Raw genomic sequence first — 22079 nt, forward strand, 5'->3', positions numbered from 1 at the left:
CAACTTCACCTCTTTGCTGAGCCTCTTAATCAAAAGTGTAAAGCCAGAAAGAACATCAAACAATCAAGAGCTGGATGATTGGATTGGTTATTTTAAATGACTACAGCTTTGGTTGTGACAGATTTGGGAATAGATTGCATCTTCTCAGCCTCACTAAGTAGGCTGATTAGGCTGAGCATTTTGTGGATAACAAACCCAGCTTCTCCCTCAACCCCACCAAAAAAATAAAAAAATTAAGCTATCACTCCAAGGTACATGCTAGCCAGTATTTTAACAGTACTATATGACAATACTATGTATGTAAAGTCTGCATGGATTAAAGATATTTACCTGTACAGTGACTACTCTACTTTGCACTTAGGAAAATGATAATTATTAATAGCATTACTATATTAATATATTTATGGTGTGATATTTTACTGAGGCCATTATCCTGATTCAAAATGGAAATTTGTATTGGTTGTTGCCATTTTACCTGCTCTGTTAATGGCACATTCAAAGGTGAGCAAGAGGCAAAACAATGAACCATACAAAGGAGTGAAGATTAACCACATGTAAACAGTACTGTAGACTCCCTTTCTCTTCTGCAGTCTGTGAAATCTATGTTTCAAATGATGGTAAACATAACAAGAGAAAGAGAGAACAAGGCAGATAAAAATGAAAAAAATGTTTGGTTCACTACCATGGGGTTGCTTAACTTACTTTTATTTGATGATCTATTGATACTAAGAGGTCTGTCCTTCAATGCAATGGAAGCAGATTTGTGACGTTTTACCTCTGAGGGAAATCTAAAAGCACACTGAAGTAGCCATGAGTCTGCTGAGAGATTTTGCAGGCAAACTGCCTTTGTACTCAGGGTGGTGGCAAAAAAGAATCTGGCTAGAAACCTTACTCAGCACAGGAAAATCCTAAACCAGAAAGGTACTGGCAAACCAAAGAGAAGAAATAGAAAAGGTACATATGGCTTAAAATTCTTCCGCTGTCTATAATATGACTTGTTAATACATATGAGAAACTGCACAATGCAGTACCTTCATTAAGACTTGACTTAAGGAGAATTAAGACCATATGACCATGCAAGACTGAAAGAGATATATGACCTTTGTACCTACAGTAAAAATAAATAAATAAATAAATAAATAAATAAATAAATAAAAGAATAATTTAAAAATCAACAATGTTATTACAAAGGTTACACAGTAGAACTAACCATTAAAAGCTATGGATATCCATGATTTGGAGCATGCAAATGGTACTTTTTTTTTTTTTCTCAAGTCGTTAGTCCTAGGCAGGAATGTTCTCTTAAAATCTCAGAAGTTGAAAAAGACTTCTTGAAGAAGAGGAATCATGCACAGAATGGCCCGTTTTATGCATACATTTAAATTTATTTATTTTTTTGCTTGAAGTTAAGGAAGAAAAATCCCAATTTCTTTGTTTTCTTGGCATATTTTTTCTGTGTTTGTGTGTGTGTTTGCTTTTTTTTTTTTTTTTTTTTGCATATCAGGCAATCCCTGTACTTTTCTAGAGAATAAACTCTCAGATGGAAAAATGACAATCAACCTTTATTAATAATGTGCACTTGGAAGAATATCTTTATTTAGGACCTTGACTATTAGCACAGAGCAAAGAATTGCCAGTAAGATGAAAGACAGATGCAATATTCTTCTACCTTCTTCAGAGCTTAAAACTTCCCAGATCTGCTTATCTCCCATTAAAGAACAGTGCAACCTCCTTTCTTTCATTAGCTTATTAAATAAAAACAAGTTAAACAACCCCATGGTAATGAATCAGATACTGCTTTTAGTTGTATCTGCCTACCTCTTCATGGAACATATATCTTCATCACATAAGCAATTTCAGAAACTGAGATGGGAGCTACATGGTGTTCTTATCACTGACTGATCAGACACTGCTGCTGCATTTCATTGTGCAGAACTATTGTGCAGTATTACAGCAATATATTATCCCCTTTCTTGAAGATCTTACATGTAAGCAGAAGAAATTGCTTTTTATGCTTTAAAGGAAAAAAAAAAAAAAAAGAAAGTGAAGAAAGACAAGGGCAGACTAACAGACAAGTACGGCTCAGTACAAACATTTAATTGTGGGGTGTTTTTTATTTGCTTGTTACTATTTTCTATACAAAATTTTCAGTTTACTGGCTATCTAATTACCTTTTATGCTATGGGAAAAACAAAACAAACAAACAAACAAACAAAACATTTGCCCCAATAAAAGGTTAAAAAAAAAAAAATCTAAATAGCTTCCAGAAGAATATTTCACTAGCAGCGTGTGCTGTAGGCTAAAATGTTCTTGGCTCCCCGCAAAAAAAAAAAATAAAAAAAAATCCAGGTTGTAGTCTCTGCATGACTGTTATAGTTTGACTCATTCTATTGAGGCTGAGATTATAGAGAAAAAAAATGTATTTCTGTGACTTGTTGTGCCAGTATAAACAAATACAAGTTCTTTAGTCATTTGCAATCTTTTTTGGAGGAACTCTAGAGATGGGGAGAATGATTGAATGCAGTAATGTCAGAGAGGGGAAGAGGAAAATGAAGAGAAAAATGAAAGTATAATAGATGGAAATGATGAGGGCCAAGAGGGGGAGAGGGAGAAGAGTAAAGTTTGGAAAAAGTTTAAATCCATAGGGAGTATGGGTATGGATCATCTGCTTTGGCTGGTGGAATAGAGGACATCTGGAGCAAAGCTGGAAAGATTCAGCTATGGCTACAAAGGATGGCCTAGGATTTACTAACATTGCTTCCACTGACTGTGGGAATCTCACAAGTTATGTTACCTGTAATTAATATATATATAAGTATTAAAAATAAATAAAATAAAATAAAATAAAATAAAATAAAATAAAATAAAATAAATAAAATAAAATAAAATAAAATAAAATAAAATAAAATAAAATAAAATAAAATAAAATAAAATAAAATAAAATAAAATAAAATAAAATAAATAAAATAAACCAAAATATTTTGTCAAAGCAGTCTTCAAATATGAGACCTATGTATGGAGTGCAAAGATTTTGATCACTTTCTCTGATAGACTATACTTCCCTCTTCCTTCCATGTTCTTAGACAGATTCCAATTATGTTTGGAGATCCAGATCTTCTACAGTATTAGTTTATTCTTGGCCTTACTCATGGATGGGAAACCACCTGTTGTTTTGTCCAGCTATCAATGGCCTTCTTAGTTGTTTTTATGCCTATGAAATTGATTCAGAGTTAGAGCAAGGAAGCTATATACTTCTATCTTTTGACTACCTCAGGATGGTCACAAAGATACACTGATGAGAAAGACAAAGAACATTTTTACTGATGTCTATAGATACTCTTCTTAGGCATGTGCATTTGTTGGTATTCTGTTTCAATACTCCACAGGGTATGTTAAGCCCCCCTATATTATCAATCTACTCCAGAAGGTTATCAGATCGCCTACAACCATAGAAGGCTAACGGATCCCTTACAACCATAGAAGATGGAATTGACCAAGTTAAGTGTCAACATGTTTTGCTGATTGCCCTTTACCACATAGAAAAATAAGCTAGTATGAGGTTGGGAGAACACACATTAAATACATGGACATGACAGTGCAGCATTATCTGTGTGTTAGCAGTTCAAGTATAACTTCGATTTGTTGTGTTCTGAAGTCACTGGACTTGTTTTAACTAGCAGATGCTCAGTGGTGCCAAAGAAGCCACCTAAATAATGTGTGCCGTGACTTGAAAAATGCTCATCTCTACATACATGTTTGGGAGAAAGTGTCCACCATGTTTAGAAAAAAGTCCCAACAATTTAACATCAAAACCAGCTCTTCCCTGGGGTCCTGGCTGGTGACCTTGTACTTGAATACTGCAGATGACCTCCAAATCTCAGTGATATACATAGTTCAGATCTCACATTCTCCAGATTTCAGATACATACAGTGAAGTAAGAAGTACATCACTGAAGTGAAGTAAGAGGTACCTAACTACCAACCCTCAGCCCAACTAAAAAAGTTCAGTAAATGAATTAAAAGAGAAATATTGTCGGACCTGAGCCTCACCCCTTCTAAATTATGTACCAGAATGTTTGCAAGAAGGTGGACCCCAGGATAATTTTATATCACAGATTGGGCCATTAGCCAAAGGACTTCACCCGCCACCCCCTTTAGACATTTGTGTCTCATTAGCTCATGACAGATTACATAGGTTTAGCGATATAATCTCATACAGCGTGACTCAATACAATTTTTTGTTATAAAGAATTTTCCTTACATGTATAGAAACTTGCCCCAAATGATTGACTATCCTTGCTACTTGCAAACCAGCAGGCAGTCTGCCGAGCAATTTACCTGAGTATTTTCTCAAGTACAGTAGTTTTGTGCAATTATTCTACCGTGGTGGTTCTGGTGCTTATGTAAAAGGTCATATAACATGAAAAATGACAGAAACTGACATATTTTTCTCATACTCAAGTGGTATTTTTTCAAGTGGAACAAGGGGTGACTTAGTGTACTAATCGCTGCTCCTTGACATACACAATGGCAGTGAAATAATGTTACAAAAGGCACAGAAGGTTCCTTGCAGTGGAGCATGGCAAGTGCTTTTAGCTTTGGTTTTAGAATGATTTTTTAAAAATGAGCTCAAATATCACAACTGGAGTTTTGAAATTCTGTCTCAGTCCACTAGATGGTGATCCTTGTAAATCAGGCTTTGGGTAGCTATAGAAGACTCGGGCTGTTAACCATAAAAACACACACTTCCGTATGCAGAACAGAAAATACAGGTTACAGTATGACATGATTTGTGTCACAAACCTATACATATAAATTCCAAAATATGGCTGAGCATATAACTGCACTATTCTCTTGCTGTTACATCAATAGAAGTGTTAGAATACCTTCCAGACACAAGAAAACTGAACTTGCTCTCTATTATCACTGCAAATCATTTTGCAACATCCAGGCTGCAGCCCTCTTGGAAACTCAGTGAACACCACAACAATGTACTGTCGTTATTTGAAGATACCTTCAATACACTTGCATTTAAGCATACATTTTTCTGCATAGCATGCAAAAAATTCCATAGCTAACCTTAACATAAAACAAAGACTTAGGATAGGGTAATAGAAATGTTTTATTAATCAAATATATTTACATGTCTTTGTCTTCTTTTTAAATGTGTGCATGTTATTTTCATTTAAACACAATGTAATCTTTACAGTTTATATCACAAGAATACAGCTACATGCATGACTCAATTGGTCCTTTGCAGTAAAAAAAGATGCAATTTTATGGATTAAAAAAAAAATGCAAGCAAGCTGTTTACCTTTCTAATTACAGTGTCATTATTGTTTTACTACAACAGAGGACCCCTTCAGCATACTCTACATCTATTGGGCGTGTTTATGCACTTTTTCAGATCGGTTTATCATGTCAAAACTTCCAAAAACTCAACAAACTGTAAAAAGAAATACTTCATGTTATCCCAGAACATTTTATTTTCTGGAAACATGTACACAGAAAGAATTTGGATGGAACAGAAGAGTGCACTAATAGTAAGTTAAAAATAAAATAGCATAAAATAAAAAGTCATAGCAATTGACAACTCTCAAAAGCAAATGAGGACTTACTTTTGGACATTCACCTATTTAGTCTTCAGAATCTACATCATTTTGTCAGCTATAAAACAGCATCACATAGCTTAATGGCATCATACAGATAATAAATATTAACTAAAAGAGAGATGATGTTATCAGAAGAAAATAACAGATGTATACACCATTGCTTGTAAGTTTCTAGTATGTAATGTGTTTTAATTATCACATTATTCTCAGCTTGGTTTTCTTTCTCAGGAAGACAATCAATTTGTATTTAAAATGACCATATTTACAGTATATAACTGCAGGTTCATAAAGGACCTAATGTCTTTCTGAAAGGAATAAATTTATGAATGTAAAAAATTTCATTCCACACACTGGACAAAATTAGAACTTGACGTAATTTTTAAATACAACTTCAAATATGTTCATGATTAGACAAAAACAAAACAACAACAAAAAAAAAGGAAAAAAATGAAACATTTGTATTTATTTACCAGGCTACAAAACAGAGATGCCAAATGCTTCAGAAGTTCTGAAAAGGGAAGCACATAATCATTAAATTTAAAGATAATTGTACTATACTTACTGCTTTAGTTTACTGTGTGCAAACAGATACTGTAATCATAATAGACCTAAATGTATGGTTGTTCCATTGATATGTGAGCAGAAACTCACTCAACATTTAGGAAGTGCAGACAGGAACTAGATTCTGTTTAGTCCAAATCTAGGATGTATTTTAGATTGTTCATGCTAGTTTTAGGTTTGCTATATTGTAACCAAATGCCAAATGTTTTACTTGAGAAAAACCTACTATGAAATCATGGGTTTTCACTGAATTGCTTTTGTATGCTGCCAACTCTGCTATGAAAGTGCCATATATAAAATAATGCAAAAATTGAAATTGTGCTTAGGAATCTGGCACAACATTGTGATTTACACAAGAAAGAATTATTTGGAAGAAAATGTAAGTTCTGCAGAAATCCCACTCTGGTGCTTTAAAAAAAAAAAATCCAATAAAATCTTGAAATAATTGATCTTTATTTCACGCCCATTCAGGAGAACACTTAGACACATGCTTAATTAAAAACATATGAATAAGCCTATCTGTATTCAGCAGGGAACTTGGCATATCAGTAAGCACATACTTACGTGCAATTTGCATTACAGATTCAAATATAAGTCCCTCTCTGCAAGAGGCTGAGTGGTTTGCACTACCACTAACTACCTTCCTGAACAAGAGAGTACATTTAGATAACGCAACAGCACAAGTCAGTGACCTAACACACAGCTTGCATCTGCTTTTCAGAGCATGACATATCTCTTTTCCCACTTAACTCTATTTCAGCTGTTTTTTTGTGGGAACATCTCTTTGCTTGCAGCAATGATCCATAGCTACTGCTCAAATGTTAACTAAAACCTGGTGACACACCAAGGCGTTTCTTTACATTAAGTCTTCAAAATAAGGGAAGGTGTGAATTACCAAGAGATAGGGTTTGAAAGGCTGTGGATCAGGTTGTAGTTGTTCTTTTTCTTTTTTTTTAGCCTTGCTAGGAACATAATAATGTTCAAATAGTCACCTTTGAGTTACCATTCTTCCTACCCAGGTTCCCATGCTTCCTTGTACCTAAAAGAAAAACATACACACACACACACACACACACACACACACCAAACAAACAAAAAAACACAACACAGAAAACAAAATCAAAAAACAACACATTTATATAGTCGCTAAGAATTTATCATAGCTTGGAGGATAAAATCAGGCAAGTGATGTCTGAATTGTTTAATCCCCATATCACTCCACTGAGTAACAGAGCTGAAAAACTCACAAGGCAAAAGCCTCTTCATAAGATAATCTGGTACTTGATAGACCAATAATAAGAATCACTTTTTTTCACAGTGTTTTTACATTTTTAATGGCCAAACACAAAAACGGTAACTCCTGAAGTTATTCCCTGTAAACCTTTGGAAACTCCAGACTCTGCTATGTAGTTTATGCAACATAATAAAAGAACATCCTGAAGTAAGGATGCCTTAGATTTTAAATTCATTTTAAATGTATTTGAACTTTACTGTATGCTCTTTTTTCTGCTTGAGCTCTTTGCAAAATTCATAAATAGTCTGAATGTGTGATTAAATTTGTAGCTATTCTGTCTAGCCTTTTACAGAACTGAATACTTAGTTTCCTGTACATTTAAAATCCTCCCCTTAAATGTTTTAAAAATATCTGATATAATGAACTGAGCCCTTATGAATCACCCAGCACCTTAGTATTGGTGTAAAAGTGAACTAATCTGATTTACTTCCTATAATCTCACCAAATTTATTTTGCAGTTTACCTCATGACATAACATGACCTCAGAACAGTTTGCCCTTTTTTTTTCCTATTTTTTTTTTTTGGTATTTTGCATTTTTATCAAACTACATCTCTAGCATTGAGACAATCAATATATAAACACTGCTGGTCTTTAAAAGTGAAAAACATTCTTTCATTAGACAAAATCATGAAATCTGAAGTAAATCAAGGATAAAAGCTTGAAAAAAGCCATTGTAACTGAAAATTGCTAAATCCAACCAATGTAACAACATCTGAGCTTTTTTCATTAACGTCTGGAATATTTTGGCTTCCTTTTATTCACAACAGCACCAGACAAATCTCCATGAAAGTGAATACTATGAAGCCTCCAAGATTTTTACACGGTATCTGAGTTCAGATTTAGTTTTTTTTTTTTTGAAGCTCAGCCCAAGAATGTTGAAAGTTTCACCTAATACAGGAGCATTTTCAGTTTGACCCAAGCCAACAGAATAAAAATATCAATGGATGATAGCTTGGATTTCTGATTAGATTTTCTAAAGACAAGCAAGAAATTAAATCAATCACCCAAACTTATAAACTTTACCTTGCTATTTTGCTCCCCATAATACAATTTGCTAGTAGACTCTCTTTCAAACCCATTAGACTGAATTTGAGAGCTGTGTTAGTTTAACATAGTTTTACTACTGGCTTCTTTACATAATGTATATTTGCAGATATACAACATTCCTTTATTTCCCCACCCACCCCCACCCAACACCTCAAGAATGTCTGTACCAATGCAATGTTGTTGAATGAAACTACTTGTATGAAAAAGTGCACACAGTGTGAGGCATGAGACTATGGAAATGAAATGCCCTTTGGTCTGAGGAGGCTGACACTGACCCAGATATAGCTCTTGATCACTTCCCAACCCACACACTGATTTCTATTATAGCCATGTCAAGATCAAATTAGCCCAGCCCAGCTAAATCTAAGGATTACATCTGGGTCTTTTGAATCATGCTACAAAAAAGGTGCAACGATGAACAAGTCCATGTGCATTCTCAGTCATAACTACGGGCAGAACTACGGGCAGAAGAACCCTTGAGATTCTTCACTTTGGTATTAAATAACAGTTATAAAGGCTTTTAGAATTAAAGCAATACATGGTGGGACTTGAAATGTTAACAGTCCCAAGTAACTTGTCAATTGAAATAAGACTCATCCCCAGTCATAAATAAATAATCTCTTTCCTGGTCTCACTTTCACGCCAGGATCAATATCTCTTAACATCTTACTTATTTTATTACTGCTTTTGGTTTTCTGGGACTGATTGAAAGTTGCTCAGAGGAAATCTTTGGTTTTGCTTAAGTGTCCGTGACATTTAATCATGACTTTCCTTGCAGTTTAATTCCAACCAGTCAATCAGTTAATCCACTTCAATTGATTCTGTGCTCTCTGTTATTGGCTTGCACTCATTGGGCATCCTCTGGTGTCGACTCAGCTGGGTGGCTTGTGTGAAGCTCCTCTCACACCTCTCGCACCTGGTGAAGGCAAGAGAGAAAATTGAGACCAGGGAGCTGCTCTGGGGGGGGATGGGGGTGATGGGCTTTGTCTCATCCTGCCTAATCAAAACAGACACTCAAAAGTGGCTTCAGATTTTACTGGCTCAAGAGGTTTAATTGGTGGCTACTTCCAAGACCTTGATGCCTATGATGGGACAAGGCCTGTCTGGTTCAGAACAGAGGAATCTGTCAATAGACAGGGGGAAGGTGATTTCTCCAGAGAGGCCTGTCCTGCTGTAGCTCTGATCACTGTCAGTTCAAATAGATAAAGAACAAAAAGAGATTTTTAGGAGTGAGCCATCAAAGAAGCAGCTTGTCTGCAGTTTTCTGCTCTGTAACCCCTCGGAGAAATTGATGACAAATAGAATTTCACCTTCTGCTAATTTAAAATCCACAATTGCCTATTTGAGGAAGAGAAATCACAGAGCAATAACGTTTAGTGTTAGAACAAGAGAAAACTCATTGTTTATCTGATTTGACTATGCACTGGGGTTCATTTTAAATAGCCACATATAGAGTTAGTTACTTAATTATCTGAAAACATCCACGCTGTTTGTGGGTTGAGCAAGAACTCATACCAACCACCAGTGTTGGCCTCACTGTCTTTTATGTCTTCTCTTTTTCTACCCTGTCCTCTCTTTAGATAGCTATAATCTCCATCAAAAATAACATGTGAATGCATTAAAAAAGCTATTGAATTTCTGAGGGAGTAGGATGGGGGATATGAATCCCCTTTCTCTGCTACAAAAGGGAATTTATCGTATCTAATTCCCCAAATACTATCCTCTTAATTTGCATTCCAAACACTAGATAAAGGTGTTTGATGAGTTGCAAATACAGATACAGTGGATCCTTCCTGTATGGCACTCACTCCAAAAGCCACCTTTGATTTAACAGTCTTGTGTGATGTTTTATCTTCAGAGCAGATTATCATAAAAGCATCTTTATGATGAATTCTTCACCTTCAAAGGAGGAGAAAAACAATGGACTCAGCTAGTTAATATTCATATGATATGAGCTATAGAAAGTGAACTGTCACTGATCCAGCTGCTTACAAAAAAAAAAAAAAAAGAAAGATATTTACACATATGCATAATTATGGAATGTTCTTCACTCAAGTGAAGTTCAGTAAGAAAGTTCTGTTTCAGGAGCACTTAGCACAGACATTACAGACTCATTCATCCAAGTTACTGTACCAATCTAAAATGTCAACATTTTAAAGTTGTGTTTCTTTGATCGTCTTTCATGGAATATTTTTAGTAGCCTGTTCCACTGTTAAAAACTGCACTGTGATCTTGACAAATGTAAAATGTCAGCTTTAATGTATCAGACCTATCAGCTCAATGAAAATAACTCAGAAGTATTGATTACTTAATGATTTTTGGTGTATTCATTAACGTCTATGTGCAGATCATCCACTCTCCAGAGCTCCTGAAGTGCTGATGACACATTAGTGTACTGCTGATTGTTTATTAGAAAACTGATTAGTTACTGGATTAGTGTGTCAAAATATACTACCTTTCATTGCCTGACAAACTTGCAAATTATTATATTATTTTTATATACATATATATATATATCACAGAGGCATTAGAATCAATTTTAAGGCTGGGGGGTTAACTTTGTCTGGGTGAGATATTGCCATCTACTTGAACTTGATAGTTTTGTTATTTTGATGTCTACAAAGACAAGTGCTTTCCTTGCTGAGTAATAGGAGGCTTGGATTCTTGCCTAACCAAGCTGTAAGCAGTGCAGTTTCAAAGTAACCTACAAAATCAGGTGCGGCAACTGCTGACCTCCAAGTGCTGGGTCAAAAGAATGCAATATACCGTGTCAGGACATCTAGGGGCCATATGTGAATCAGAGAAAGACTATAAGGTTATCAAAAGACATAGTGCTACTCAGTAAAACCACTGGCCATGAACACTTCCTTACTCTTTCTGGAACAGGGCTCACTGCACTCCTTAAAAATGTTAGTTCCCATCCTTTATCCACTAGCTTCTACTGGTGATGGTGCTCTACCTTCCAAGCTAAAGGCTGTTCTGGTACACTTTCATACAGATAGAGACAAGAAGGATGTATCATGGTGCTAGAGAGACACTAAAAGAATAAATCTGTTGCTACAGCCATTTGCCCTTGGACAGAGGAGACATGCATACCAAGCTCTGCTGTTGGTCAGGCCATGCTGTTTACACTATACAGTCTTTATACTATACAACTTACACTATACAACTCAGAATAAAGCCTTGGCAAGGCATATAACTCTCCTAGCTCTACCCTAGCTCTCATATATCTGGGTAATACTTCAGACAGTACCTAAGGTGCAGGGTATTTTCTAGGCACTTGCAAAGGATGTGATTAAGGATTACGGTTTTGGATATATAAGTATTTGGCTTACAGGCGGGGACTGGTATTAGCTCCCCGATTCCTCTCTTCAATGTGACCCAAAGAAGTTGCTGCTAGATACAAGCTGGTTGTAAAGGTGAGGACAACTGTGTTAGAGCATTCACTCATCATAACTACCTCGCAGCAGGTGGGAATGGGAGGAAATCCAAAAATATTCTTTCTGCTGAACTATTATACTTCCCCTCTGAAAACCATCCTTTCCCAGCCTATTGTAGCAGAATAACTACCTCAGTAACCATGTCTATGAGTCTGGGTAGCATGTGCACGCATGTTTGTGCATGAGTGTTTCTGTATTACAAGCCACATATGTTTAACGTTGTCCTGGAAGATATAATAGCAACCAAAAGAGTAAAAAAGGAAATAAGAGTCCACCTCTGCTATAGGAGCTCACAAAAGTAATCACGGAGACTGAGCCCAAGCCTGGTTCTTAGGCTAATGCCAAAATTTTGATTAAGCCTCAAGTACCAATACAAGTATTGGTAATAAAACTACCCATTAACTCAGTGGCCACTTGATTTCCACTTAACCCATCTGATGGCATTTGGGAATAATTTAAACAGCCACAAGGTAGATTCAAAGAAGCAATTTAAAACTCCTCACACAATTAGATGACATCAGTGACAACTGGGTCCATGTTACCATTTTTTACAACGTGCACGTGCCTTCATTTATTTATAAGCAGCACTGTTGTACCACAACAGTCAGCCTCATCATACACAAGACTTCATTCTACTATAAGGCTTCTCTATACGATTTGCTTGTTTGAGGGGATGTAGTGAACAAAATGGCTCTTAAATTCATAAACAACATGAACATCAATATTTTAGGGGATTTTTGAGGTACCAGGTCTTCTCAGTTTGGTTAACTAGCCTTCGCTGGTCTTTTTGTTTGCTTTATAGTGTTTTTACAGTATTGACACTGAGAATTATAATCAGGATTTGCGTAATTCCCAAGTTTATGTCAACCTCTGTGAAAGGTTTCATGTGAAGAAAACACTGAGGGTCTATTTTAGGAAAAAAATATTCTCATTGGATAGTTTGAAAATGTTGTAAGATTTTATTCAAGAATTACATTTAACACTAAATTTTAAAGTAATTTGGAAGAGTTTTGAAAAAAAAAAGGGGGGGGGGGAAGCTGAGGTGTCACTGCAGGTAAAACATTCATGTTCAGTCTGAAATGACAGTTCCACAATTTTGCATTTCAGTCAGAAAAGTGAAAAACACCTGGCTTATCCCAACCTGACAGAATCTTTCTTCCCATTATTTTTGGTTGACTCCTGAAAATTACATGTTTGCATAGCCCTGACTCTGCAGGCAGGTCCTTTAAATAACCTTTAATTTTTCTGAAATAGGAGATGCTGAGGGGGAAGAATTTAAGAAAATGAGGATAGCCAATAATTTCCCTTTTTCTCCTACCTTTTAATTTGCTTGAGAGCTTTGTTTCCAGCCACTAGCAGCCATAGTGGAGTCTTCAGTAAGATAAGAATACACAAAAACTTTGCAATGGTGAGTTGATAGCTTGTGATGACATGAAAAGAAATCCCTTCTAACTGGACCTGCAGTCTAGGCAATGCAACTAAAGCTTTGACTACAGATAACCTCACTTAGCATTGTTATCTATAAGAAAAAGCAAATAGAAAAGTCTTCCACCATACGTACTAAGCTAACTAGGAACTACAAAGAAAGTGTCATCTCACATCTAAAACTTTTTAACCAATCACAGACTGACTCTTAAATAAGAAATTATTTGAAATATTTTAAAATACTTTCACCCTCTATCAAATGTACCTTTGAAACAATACGCTCACAACATACACTCAGTGTTTGACATTGCCTGCCTAATCCATGCACACTATAATTTGTCCAAATACCACTTACAAACACAGCTGTCTTACTGCATTAGAAATACTGAGATTCCATTCACAGAAGATGCACATTAACTGTTCGGTTGGCTGCCCATTTTCACCCATGAAACTGAACTTACTAATGCATTTAAAATGATGCCTGTTATTTTTAAAACAATTTAGCTAGAATTTAAGTAATTTAGCACTTTCCCTGCATGGTCTTTCTTGTTAATAGTAGTAGTGTTATTTAATACAAGTATGTACCTTGCCATGAATACAGACCTTTTCTGAAGTATAGAACACCTCAAAATCCCTTTGTAAACAAAAATTTCATGATCAAGATATAGAAATATTACTTGTCTCTTTTATGGTTCCTGTTACTAAAATTTGATATATATATATATATTATTTATTATTTTATTTTACTATTTTTTTTCCTAAGCTTACTTATTACGAGGTCTGGGATCTCTCCCTTAGAAAGGAGGATCTAAATGGAGAGGAGACACCAAGGTGAGCTGCAGCTATATCTTTTTGCTCCAGCAGAGACAGGGGATCAATTTCTGAAAAAGTTTTCTGTCTCTCCTCCCCCAAACAGAAGCAGTCCTCCATGGGAGGCAAATCTGCCCTTTGAACAGCTTGCAGGATCAGGGCATCTGCATCCCCTTATCTGACTACCAGGGACAGGAAGAATGGCAGCTCCAGTTTTAGCTTCATGTGAAATTACTAGTCATATTACTCCAAATGTTTCAATGAGTCTTCCAGAGAGAAAGTGGAATCGTTGTTTCTTGAATTTAAAGAAGGAACTAAATAAAACCCTAAAAGAATGATAAATTACACCATTTACATGCATCATAAAGCAGCAATACAAAGCACCCATATTTTTTGTTGCTCTAACCTGTGACTTTAAGAAAAGGCAGATACATCCCAGTGTACATAAATACTTCAGCATAAGCAGTGTGAAACAAACAAACAAACAAACAAATCCCAGATTGCTGGTTAATTGTAGTACATATATTAAGACTTTTTTTTTTTTTTTTTTTCCCACAGATGACATTGTACTGTAGTCAAGACTATTTTGGAGAAGGGGAAAAACTACTAAACTAAAGGGGAAAAATAATGACTCTAAATGGGGCAAAATAGCAGATCTATCGGAAACATGACAAAAACAGAATGTTAAAGAAAAAAATTAAGTGGAGTCAACAAGGTTACACATAAGTAACACCTTAACATTAAAAGAAATCTATTTTCCATTTTGACCCGGAAACCTCTTCCATTAATTACTAAAATCTATTTACACAGCAACTAGATAAAATCAATCTGATTGCTCTCACTATTTTTGGCTGACTTTCCGTGGGCTCTCAGCATTCAGCAGACCGGCTCTGGTGGAGTCCTTGCTGAGATGCTCCACGTTTCCACGTTTTGCCACCTACAGGGCTCTCCCAGCCACGATTTCTGGTATGCAAACTCTTCTGTTCTGGCTATGTGGAGTGTGTCTCCGGGCTCTGTCCCCTTGCCCCCAGCACAGACACGGTCGAGGCCACACTTCCTCTCAGCCATATATGGAGGCAAAGCACCCATATCACTGCTGAGCTTGTTATGAGGGGTTCTGACAGGCCCCAAGGCCGAGCTTGCTTACACTAACCAGACGTGGGGCACAGTACGGCAAAAGTGGAAAAGAAAGACAAAGGGAGAAAAGTAAACTGGGGACAGGCAGTCCTTGGCGAGCTGGGAGAGGCTCACCTTCTCCTACACTTACTCCCTTTTCTTCTAGGCAGTTTTCAAAGAAGTGATATCAACACTTCATGCCTTGGTATTGATATATTATTTTTCTGCCACAGTGGGATTGTTCCAGCTACAGTAAACATAAATTTTGTGCCTGCCAGTTCAGTAAAGACACAGACGCAAATATAGAAAAGGTGCATTCCGCCTTGGAGAATATCTCTTGTTGGGTAGGCAGAGCCTTGCATAACAGAAAGTAATGACTTGGATCAGCTTTGCTGTTGCTGGAGGTGAGGGTAGAGAAGAGAAAGCTTTTGAGACTCAGATGTCTGCTTGACTTTAATTTCAATCAACAGAAACTGCAGAAGTCAGCAGAGTCTGTTTAATTAAAAAAGTCTTGATCAGGCAATGTTTCCTTTTTAAAAATATTTTGGATAGCTAAACACTAACAATTTATTATTATAATCTGACCAAAATTATGCCAGAAGGCAGAGTTGCATTTTCTATGCAGTGGTTCTGAGGCCAAAAAAAAGATGTATATTCCCCTTCTCCTTCCCCATCCTCATATTTAACCAGATCCAAATTAGCTCTCATGTGAAACTCCAGCTACCTCTGCCTCAGAGAAACCTAAAACCTTCTTGCAGTATAGCCTGTCCCAATCTTCACTGTATTTTCAGCTATGGTTCTCTGGCAGTAGCTTGTTGTTTAATTAAAACAATCAAATTCTCATCAGAGGACAGGAAATTGCTCTGGGCCTGCAAGGCACCTGAAAACAAACCTTTAATTCTGATTTTAGTTGCAACATAAATGGATTTATCTGGCCATGGCTTTCCTGACAGCCTCTCCCATGTGCTGGTGCAGACTGGTGGTGCTAGTGAGCAGCAGCTATGCGCTTCCCTCTCTAATCACAGCAGGCAAATGCTGCTGGCTTCAAGTACTTACTTGAAGGGCTTTTCCCCAGTGTGTGTCCGGATGTGGTTGTTGAGTGTAGTAGCACCAGCAAAGGCCCGGCCACAGTAGCCACACTTGAAAGGCCTGTCACTGGAGTGCGTAACGACGTGGTTCCTCAGCTCCGATGGCTGCGAGAAAGACTGGGAGCAGTGGCCGCACTGGTAGGGCCTGCAATGGGAAAGGGAAACACCACGCTGTCAGTGAGCCCTGTCATCCCAAGTCAAAAACGACGTGGGCAGGAACATCTGGTCTTCCCAGGAATTTCCAAAGAGAGCTGCGGGGGCAGTTCTTTGGGGTTTTCTTGGGAGACACATACCCAAACCTTCATGACTTCTTTAGCAAATGTAAAATACTTGCGCAGGAATCACCTGACAGTCTGTGGGCGCGATGGCCCATAAAACAGAATTCAGCAAGCTAGTGAACCAGCACTACACATTAGATGCTTTGCTTATTTTCCCAAACTCAGAGTGGTTTGATTGACAGAAAATTCCTCATACATCAGAGTTAAGAGGCTTAGGAAGATCTCTGACTATTGGTGCCTGCTATAGTCTTACTTACAAATATTCTGGTTGTTGCAAATATGTTCAACAGGGATTCTATAACTGCTTGTAGTGAAAGTCTTCATACTGATTTGGAGGAATCTATTTTGTTTTGTTTTGTTTATTTTTTATTTTTATTATTTTATTTTATTTTTGAGATCAAATTTGCAATGAAAGACATTGGAAAAATTAACCACCTTGTTTACAATTTTTTAATTTTCTTTTCTATTTTCTATTTTCTTACTGCTATTGAAAATATTTTAATTTAATTAACAGGTTTCTCCCACCCAGACTGAAAATGTCTTTATTTGATCTTGAAATGGAACCCATAAATTAGGTTTTCAACATCACAGCTTGTTAAAAACAAATATAACAAACAAACAAACCTGACTGAGATGTTACAAATTCAGAATCATAACAAACACACTGTAAACACGGAAAGAAAAGAATACAAGACAGCAAAGTGAGACAGGACTTCTGAAATGCAAATACCTGTGCTAACTGAAATTAAGTATAAAGAAACTGTATCTATATATTTCTGTTTTGTAAAAAGTGATTTAATATCAACATACTACATTTTTTTTTCTTTTCGTATTTCATATAAGTTAGTGACAGAGTCCTACATGTTCCTCAAACTTTTTGTTAAGGAAACTAAAAATCCAGGAGAGGGAGAGGGTTGGGGTGGGATTTGGATATTTACCCTGTAGAACATTTTAAACACAGCTCTTGATGTCTGCATCTCAAGAGCCAATGGCAACCACCAACTTAATTGCTCTCTCTTTAATAAATGTGTATGCTTAAATGGCTAGAAACCAAAACTATAGAGAAGGGGACAATGGTGACCAAGCATGTACAATTCAATTAAGTGCAAAATAAAGTGAACTATCTCATTTGTCAAGTGAACTGCTTAATTGTGGCTACTTGCATCACTGAACACAAATACTATTATTTTACAGTGCTTCAGAGCACTGAACCCTGATTGTAGAATTTTTTAGCTTGATTAATAGCTCAGTATCGGTCAATAACTCAATAGCTTACAATTTTAATTACTTACATTTGAAAATCTAACTGCTCTCCAACAAGTTTGAAAGAAATATGTAAAACCTATGGATAGGTTACTTAACCTGGATGATACAGCCCTTAAAAATATGAATATATGCAAAATAATATTTTAAAGAGGAAAAAAAAAAAAAAAGTAAGTACTGAATATCTGTTTTCCTTATTGGAAGACAAGCAGTAATATGTTTGCTGGTCTTCTCTCTGCAAGTGCATGGTTAATTTGCACAGAAAATATTTATCAAAGTTGACATGAAATTTCAAGTGCTGGTAAAACAAAGATGATTTGTGAATGCAGACTTATTTGTTTAGACATTTTCAAATCAAAAACTTTTAAGGAAAAAGAACACATTAAGATATTCTGTATCCAAGAAACATTGATTTTTTTAATAGTGAAAGGGACCATTAACATCTATTAGCCTCTGGTTATCTATTTTTAACAGCTACCACAATAAATGATACAACACTACATAAAACCAATTAATTTTTTTTTCTTTCTTTCTTTCTTTTTTAACAGTCAAAGTGATTAATTTCATATTCTGAAAAGTCACACTGTAACTTGCATGTAAATTGTTGAAATTCCAAGCCTGCTATCAGTGAACATTGTGATACCAAGTAAGATCTTTTTACCACCTACACTGGCTCAAAATAAATTTTGAGTTTAAATATCCTTGTTTTCAAAGGATATTAATATACTCAGAATAAATTTCACTGGCTGATGCTCAAGACAAAGAGCCCTGTAAAAAATTACCTATTATTAGATTACTTAGACTGCATTTTTTCCATTCATCCATGTCTTGGCAGAACAGCTCTTAAAGAAGTTAACCTACTCTTTTGGCAGATACATTTCTCCAATTTATACACATGCGATTCTGATTAAGAATGAAGTGGGCAGAATAAGTAATTTTTTCAGGCTAGATGTATGACATATTAAACAGCTCATTTTAAAAGGAAAGCTTATATAGGCATTGAAGTACTATAACAATTTAAAAATGCCATATCTAATTTATACAGTAGACAGATTCAAAATATGCCAAATTTTCACAAATTTTGGATACTACACTATTTTTTCAAGAGCAAAAAAAAGACTTTCAATAAGTAGAAAAGTTGTCTTTTTTTTTTTCCTTTTTTTCCCTCCTCTGGTAACCATTTTACTGTGTTCAGAATTTTTTTTCTTGACGGAAAATAAAATCAATACTTTAAAAAAAAAAAAAGTGGTGCAGAACAACTGGACATGAGCAATGAGTGGTTTAGTGAATACATTGACGTGGGCAGAGCACGTCTGTCTTTGATGTAACAATCATGTCTTCTGCCATCACTTTGTCTGCATTGGGACACTGAATTAAGATGGTGATCTCTGGTGATCTTAGAAGGCTACAGGCAGAAGGGACAAAGTGACAAAAACACTGTTCATCACAGGTGGTTTTTGCAATGATGTGTTGCTAGGCTGATTGTGGCCCCAGCCCAGAAAAGCTAATTCCCACTGGAATTACTTAGAATATGTCGTACCTTCTTGAGCTAGTGAGTATGCAAGTGAATATAAACATAGCTGTGTCATGGCCATGATGCATACTGATGTTCCAGAAAATTAATGATCAAGCAAAATGGATGTCAGTCAGTTCATATATAAAAGCCTACATACCTAAAATATTTCTCTGCAGATGTATGGGGATATTTGCAAGCATGAAGGTAACTGGTTTGATAAAAACAGGTGTACCAGGGCTTGAAAGTACATGCTGACTGTCTGAAGAAATATTTTTTTCTATAAAAAATTATTCTTCAACTATCATGTACCAGGAACAACATAGTTTTGAATCTCTTCATCATTGAATGTTTTTATTTATTTTTACAAAGGATCTTGTAGGCCCTTCCAGATGTAAATCAACCCTGACCAAAATCTTCTCATTTAGTATTTTTAAGGAAGTTACATTTAAGGACAGCTAATTTGATGTATAGCAATGTGCTGATAAAAGTGATGTGCTGACATCTGTCCAAAGCAGTTCTAATGTTTCTCATTAGCTGCCTACCTACATATTCTCCTAGTTCCTGTCTAAGCTTAAAGGAAGGATATCTAGAACCAAACTCTCATGTTAGAAAAATTACACTTGTCATTGACCACATGGACCATCAATCAGTTATGTATCTTTACTACTGTGTTGCATACATCAGCATTTTCTAGAAGCCTAATCTTACAGTTCCTGACCATATGATGGCCCACTAAAGTGAAATTCAAGAGGGAATGTCTGTAATGTAATGGTTTTGAGGTTTTGCAGTTATTTAAATTTTGAGCTTTTCCAAGGTTTTCAAGTTGTGTTTTCAAAATGAAAGCAGTCAAGAATATTTTTTGCTCCCTAATTAAGAAAATCTCTTAAATGATTTTGCCCTGTGGTGATGGTGTCTTTTCGTGTCATATGCTTTTTGTACTGAATTTTTCTACGAGAAATTTCATCTTGTACATGACCAGTCCAAATGTCATGTTCCCCATAAGGCTTATTGAGCATCACCAAAGCTCATGCAGCAGGTAGGCAACATGTTAGGACATAACAATGTAAAAAATCCATTTCTCTACATCTGGAATAGCTGCTGACAGACAATTGTACATTTAGACTGATTATTTTTAGATTTTCATTTAGCAAAAACAATATATCCCTCTGATTATTTATCTTTTACCATTCCTCTGCTGGAACAATGTACTTTCTAACCCCTAACTCTTAAGTACATCCAGCCAGTATAAATATATTTTCTAAATCATAAATTCTTATGAAGCATGCTTAAGGTGCACTGAATTTTTATAATCCTGAAAAATCTTATAATTATTTTCCACTGAATTTTCAGATTCTTTCCTTTATGATGAACTGGTTTCTGGTGAGGCCTCCTCAGAACCAAAGTTGCTGTTTTCAGGGGTCATGTGGAATGCCAATGCAATATTTAGGAGATGAGTTCCTCATAATGGTGAATTTCTGAATACCTGTAACTCTACACTGAAACACTGTCACTTCAGAGAGACGAACTAGCATATTGCTGCTGGTTTTCCCTTTTGTAAAAGCCTAGAAAAACACCAACTGAAAGAAGAGAGACTGACAGGCAGTTAAAGGTGCTTTTCTTATTGTTGAGGGCTGAGAAGAAAACAATGTGATTGTTGTCAGTGTTAGAGTGTGGCACACTGAGCCCAGCAACAAAACATGCCATTCAGCCCAAGGCAGGGTTTCATGGCACTGCAGGGGAAACTGTCACACCACAGCCTCTGGTAGAAATGAAAGCAGAGAGTGCTGAAATGCTACGAGCACCGGTTTTCAAGACCAGACTTCAAGAAGCTCTAATACATGCAGTAACCAGTGATAAAGAGCACGACTGCAGCCAGAGAAACTAGCTCACAGTTTTCTGAACAGAAACATATTTTGGAGGGAGGTCTTCTTCTAACAAGTTGAACTAACAGTCTGTAGAACACATTGACACCTAATGGTACTTCTAGCTTGCACACTGAAGTGTTCCTAGCATCAGTGTGACCATGAGTGGGTTACATTCACTAAATCTGGACCCAACTCTGCAACCCCTGCTGCTGTGGTGTTCTGCTTACGCAGCAAGGCTACAGCCCTGAGCACTTCATGCACCAAGCATCAGCACATACAGGGAAGCTGAGCCCACTGGGGATTCTAGGATTGCCTTTTACAAATGTTTGTGGAGGAGCTAACAAAACCAGAAAGTTAGAGTGAGTAAGTGTTGTCAAACTTTTGAAGCTGTCAGGGAGAGGTGCTACTCTGTACACCCTTTGTTATTATTAACTACAAGTACTGGGAGTTTGCAAACCTTTGTGAAAAGATTATGCAAGAACAAGCATTAAATTCAGCATGATGTTTACTTTAATTGAGCAATATTCCGTAGCACTCTATAAACAGAAATAGACAACTCTTGCTCATATTTACTTTTTGTTTGTCTTTTTGGAGATGTTTAAATTAATTAATGGACCTTAAGGAGAGTATCAAGGTCAAAGGCACAGAACCTATAAAGAAAAAGATAAACACAAAATGGCCTGGGCTATTATATTAGAGAATAAGATCTATGAAATTGCCAGTTTTAAACTACAAGCTCATGTTTTAAAACAAAACAAAACAA

At 36.2% G+C, this 22079-nt stretch overlaps 1 protein-coding gene across 2 annotated transcripts in view; it reads right to left on the minus strand.

The window, feature by feature from the left end:
• Positions 1 to 479: 479 nt before the first annotated feature.
• Positions 480 to 22079, minus strand: part of PRDM6 (PR/SET domain 6) — an 86785-nt gene continuing 65185 nt past the window's right edge. For both annotated transcript variants that reach the window (XM_080574892.1, XM_080574891.1), the window contains 2 exons: positions 16363 to 16539; positions 480 to 9431 (listed from right to left, as the gene is read on the minus strand). In XM_080574892.1, the coding sequence (XP_080431018.1) occupies positions 9317 to 9431; positions 16363 to 16539 (292 nt within the window). In that variant the 3' untranslated portion in view covers positions 480 to 9316. The remainder of the gene's footprint in view (positions 9432 to 16362; positions 16540 to 22079) is intronic.

Source organism: Anser brachyrhynchus, assembly GCF_964034855.1.
Source record: "Anser brachyrhynchus genome assembly, chromosome: Z".
NCBI classification, from domain to species: domain Eukaryota; kingdom Metazoa; phylum Chordata; class Aves; order Anseriformes; family Anatidae; genus Anser; species Anser brachyrhynchus.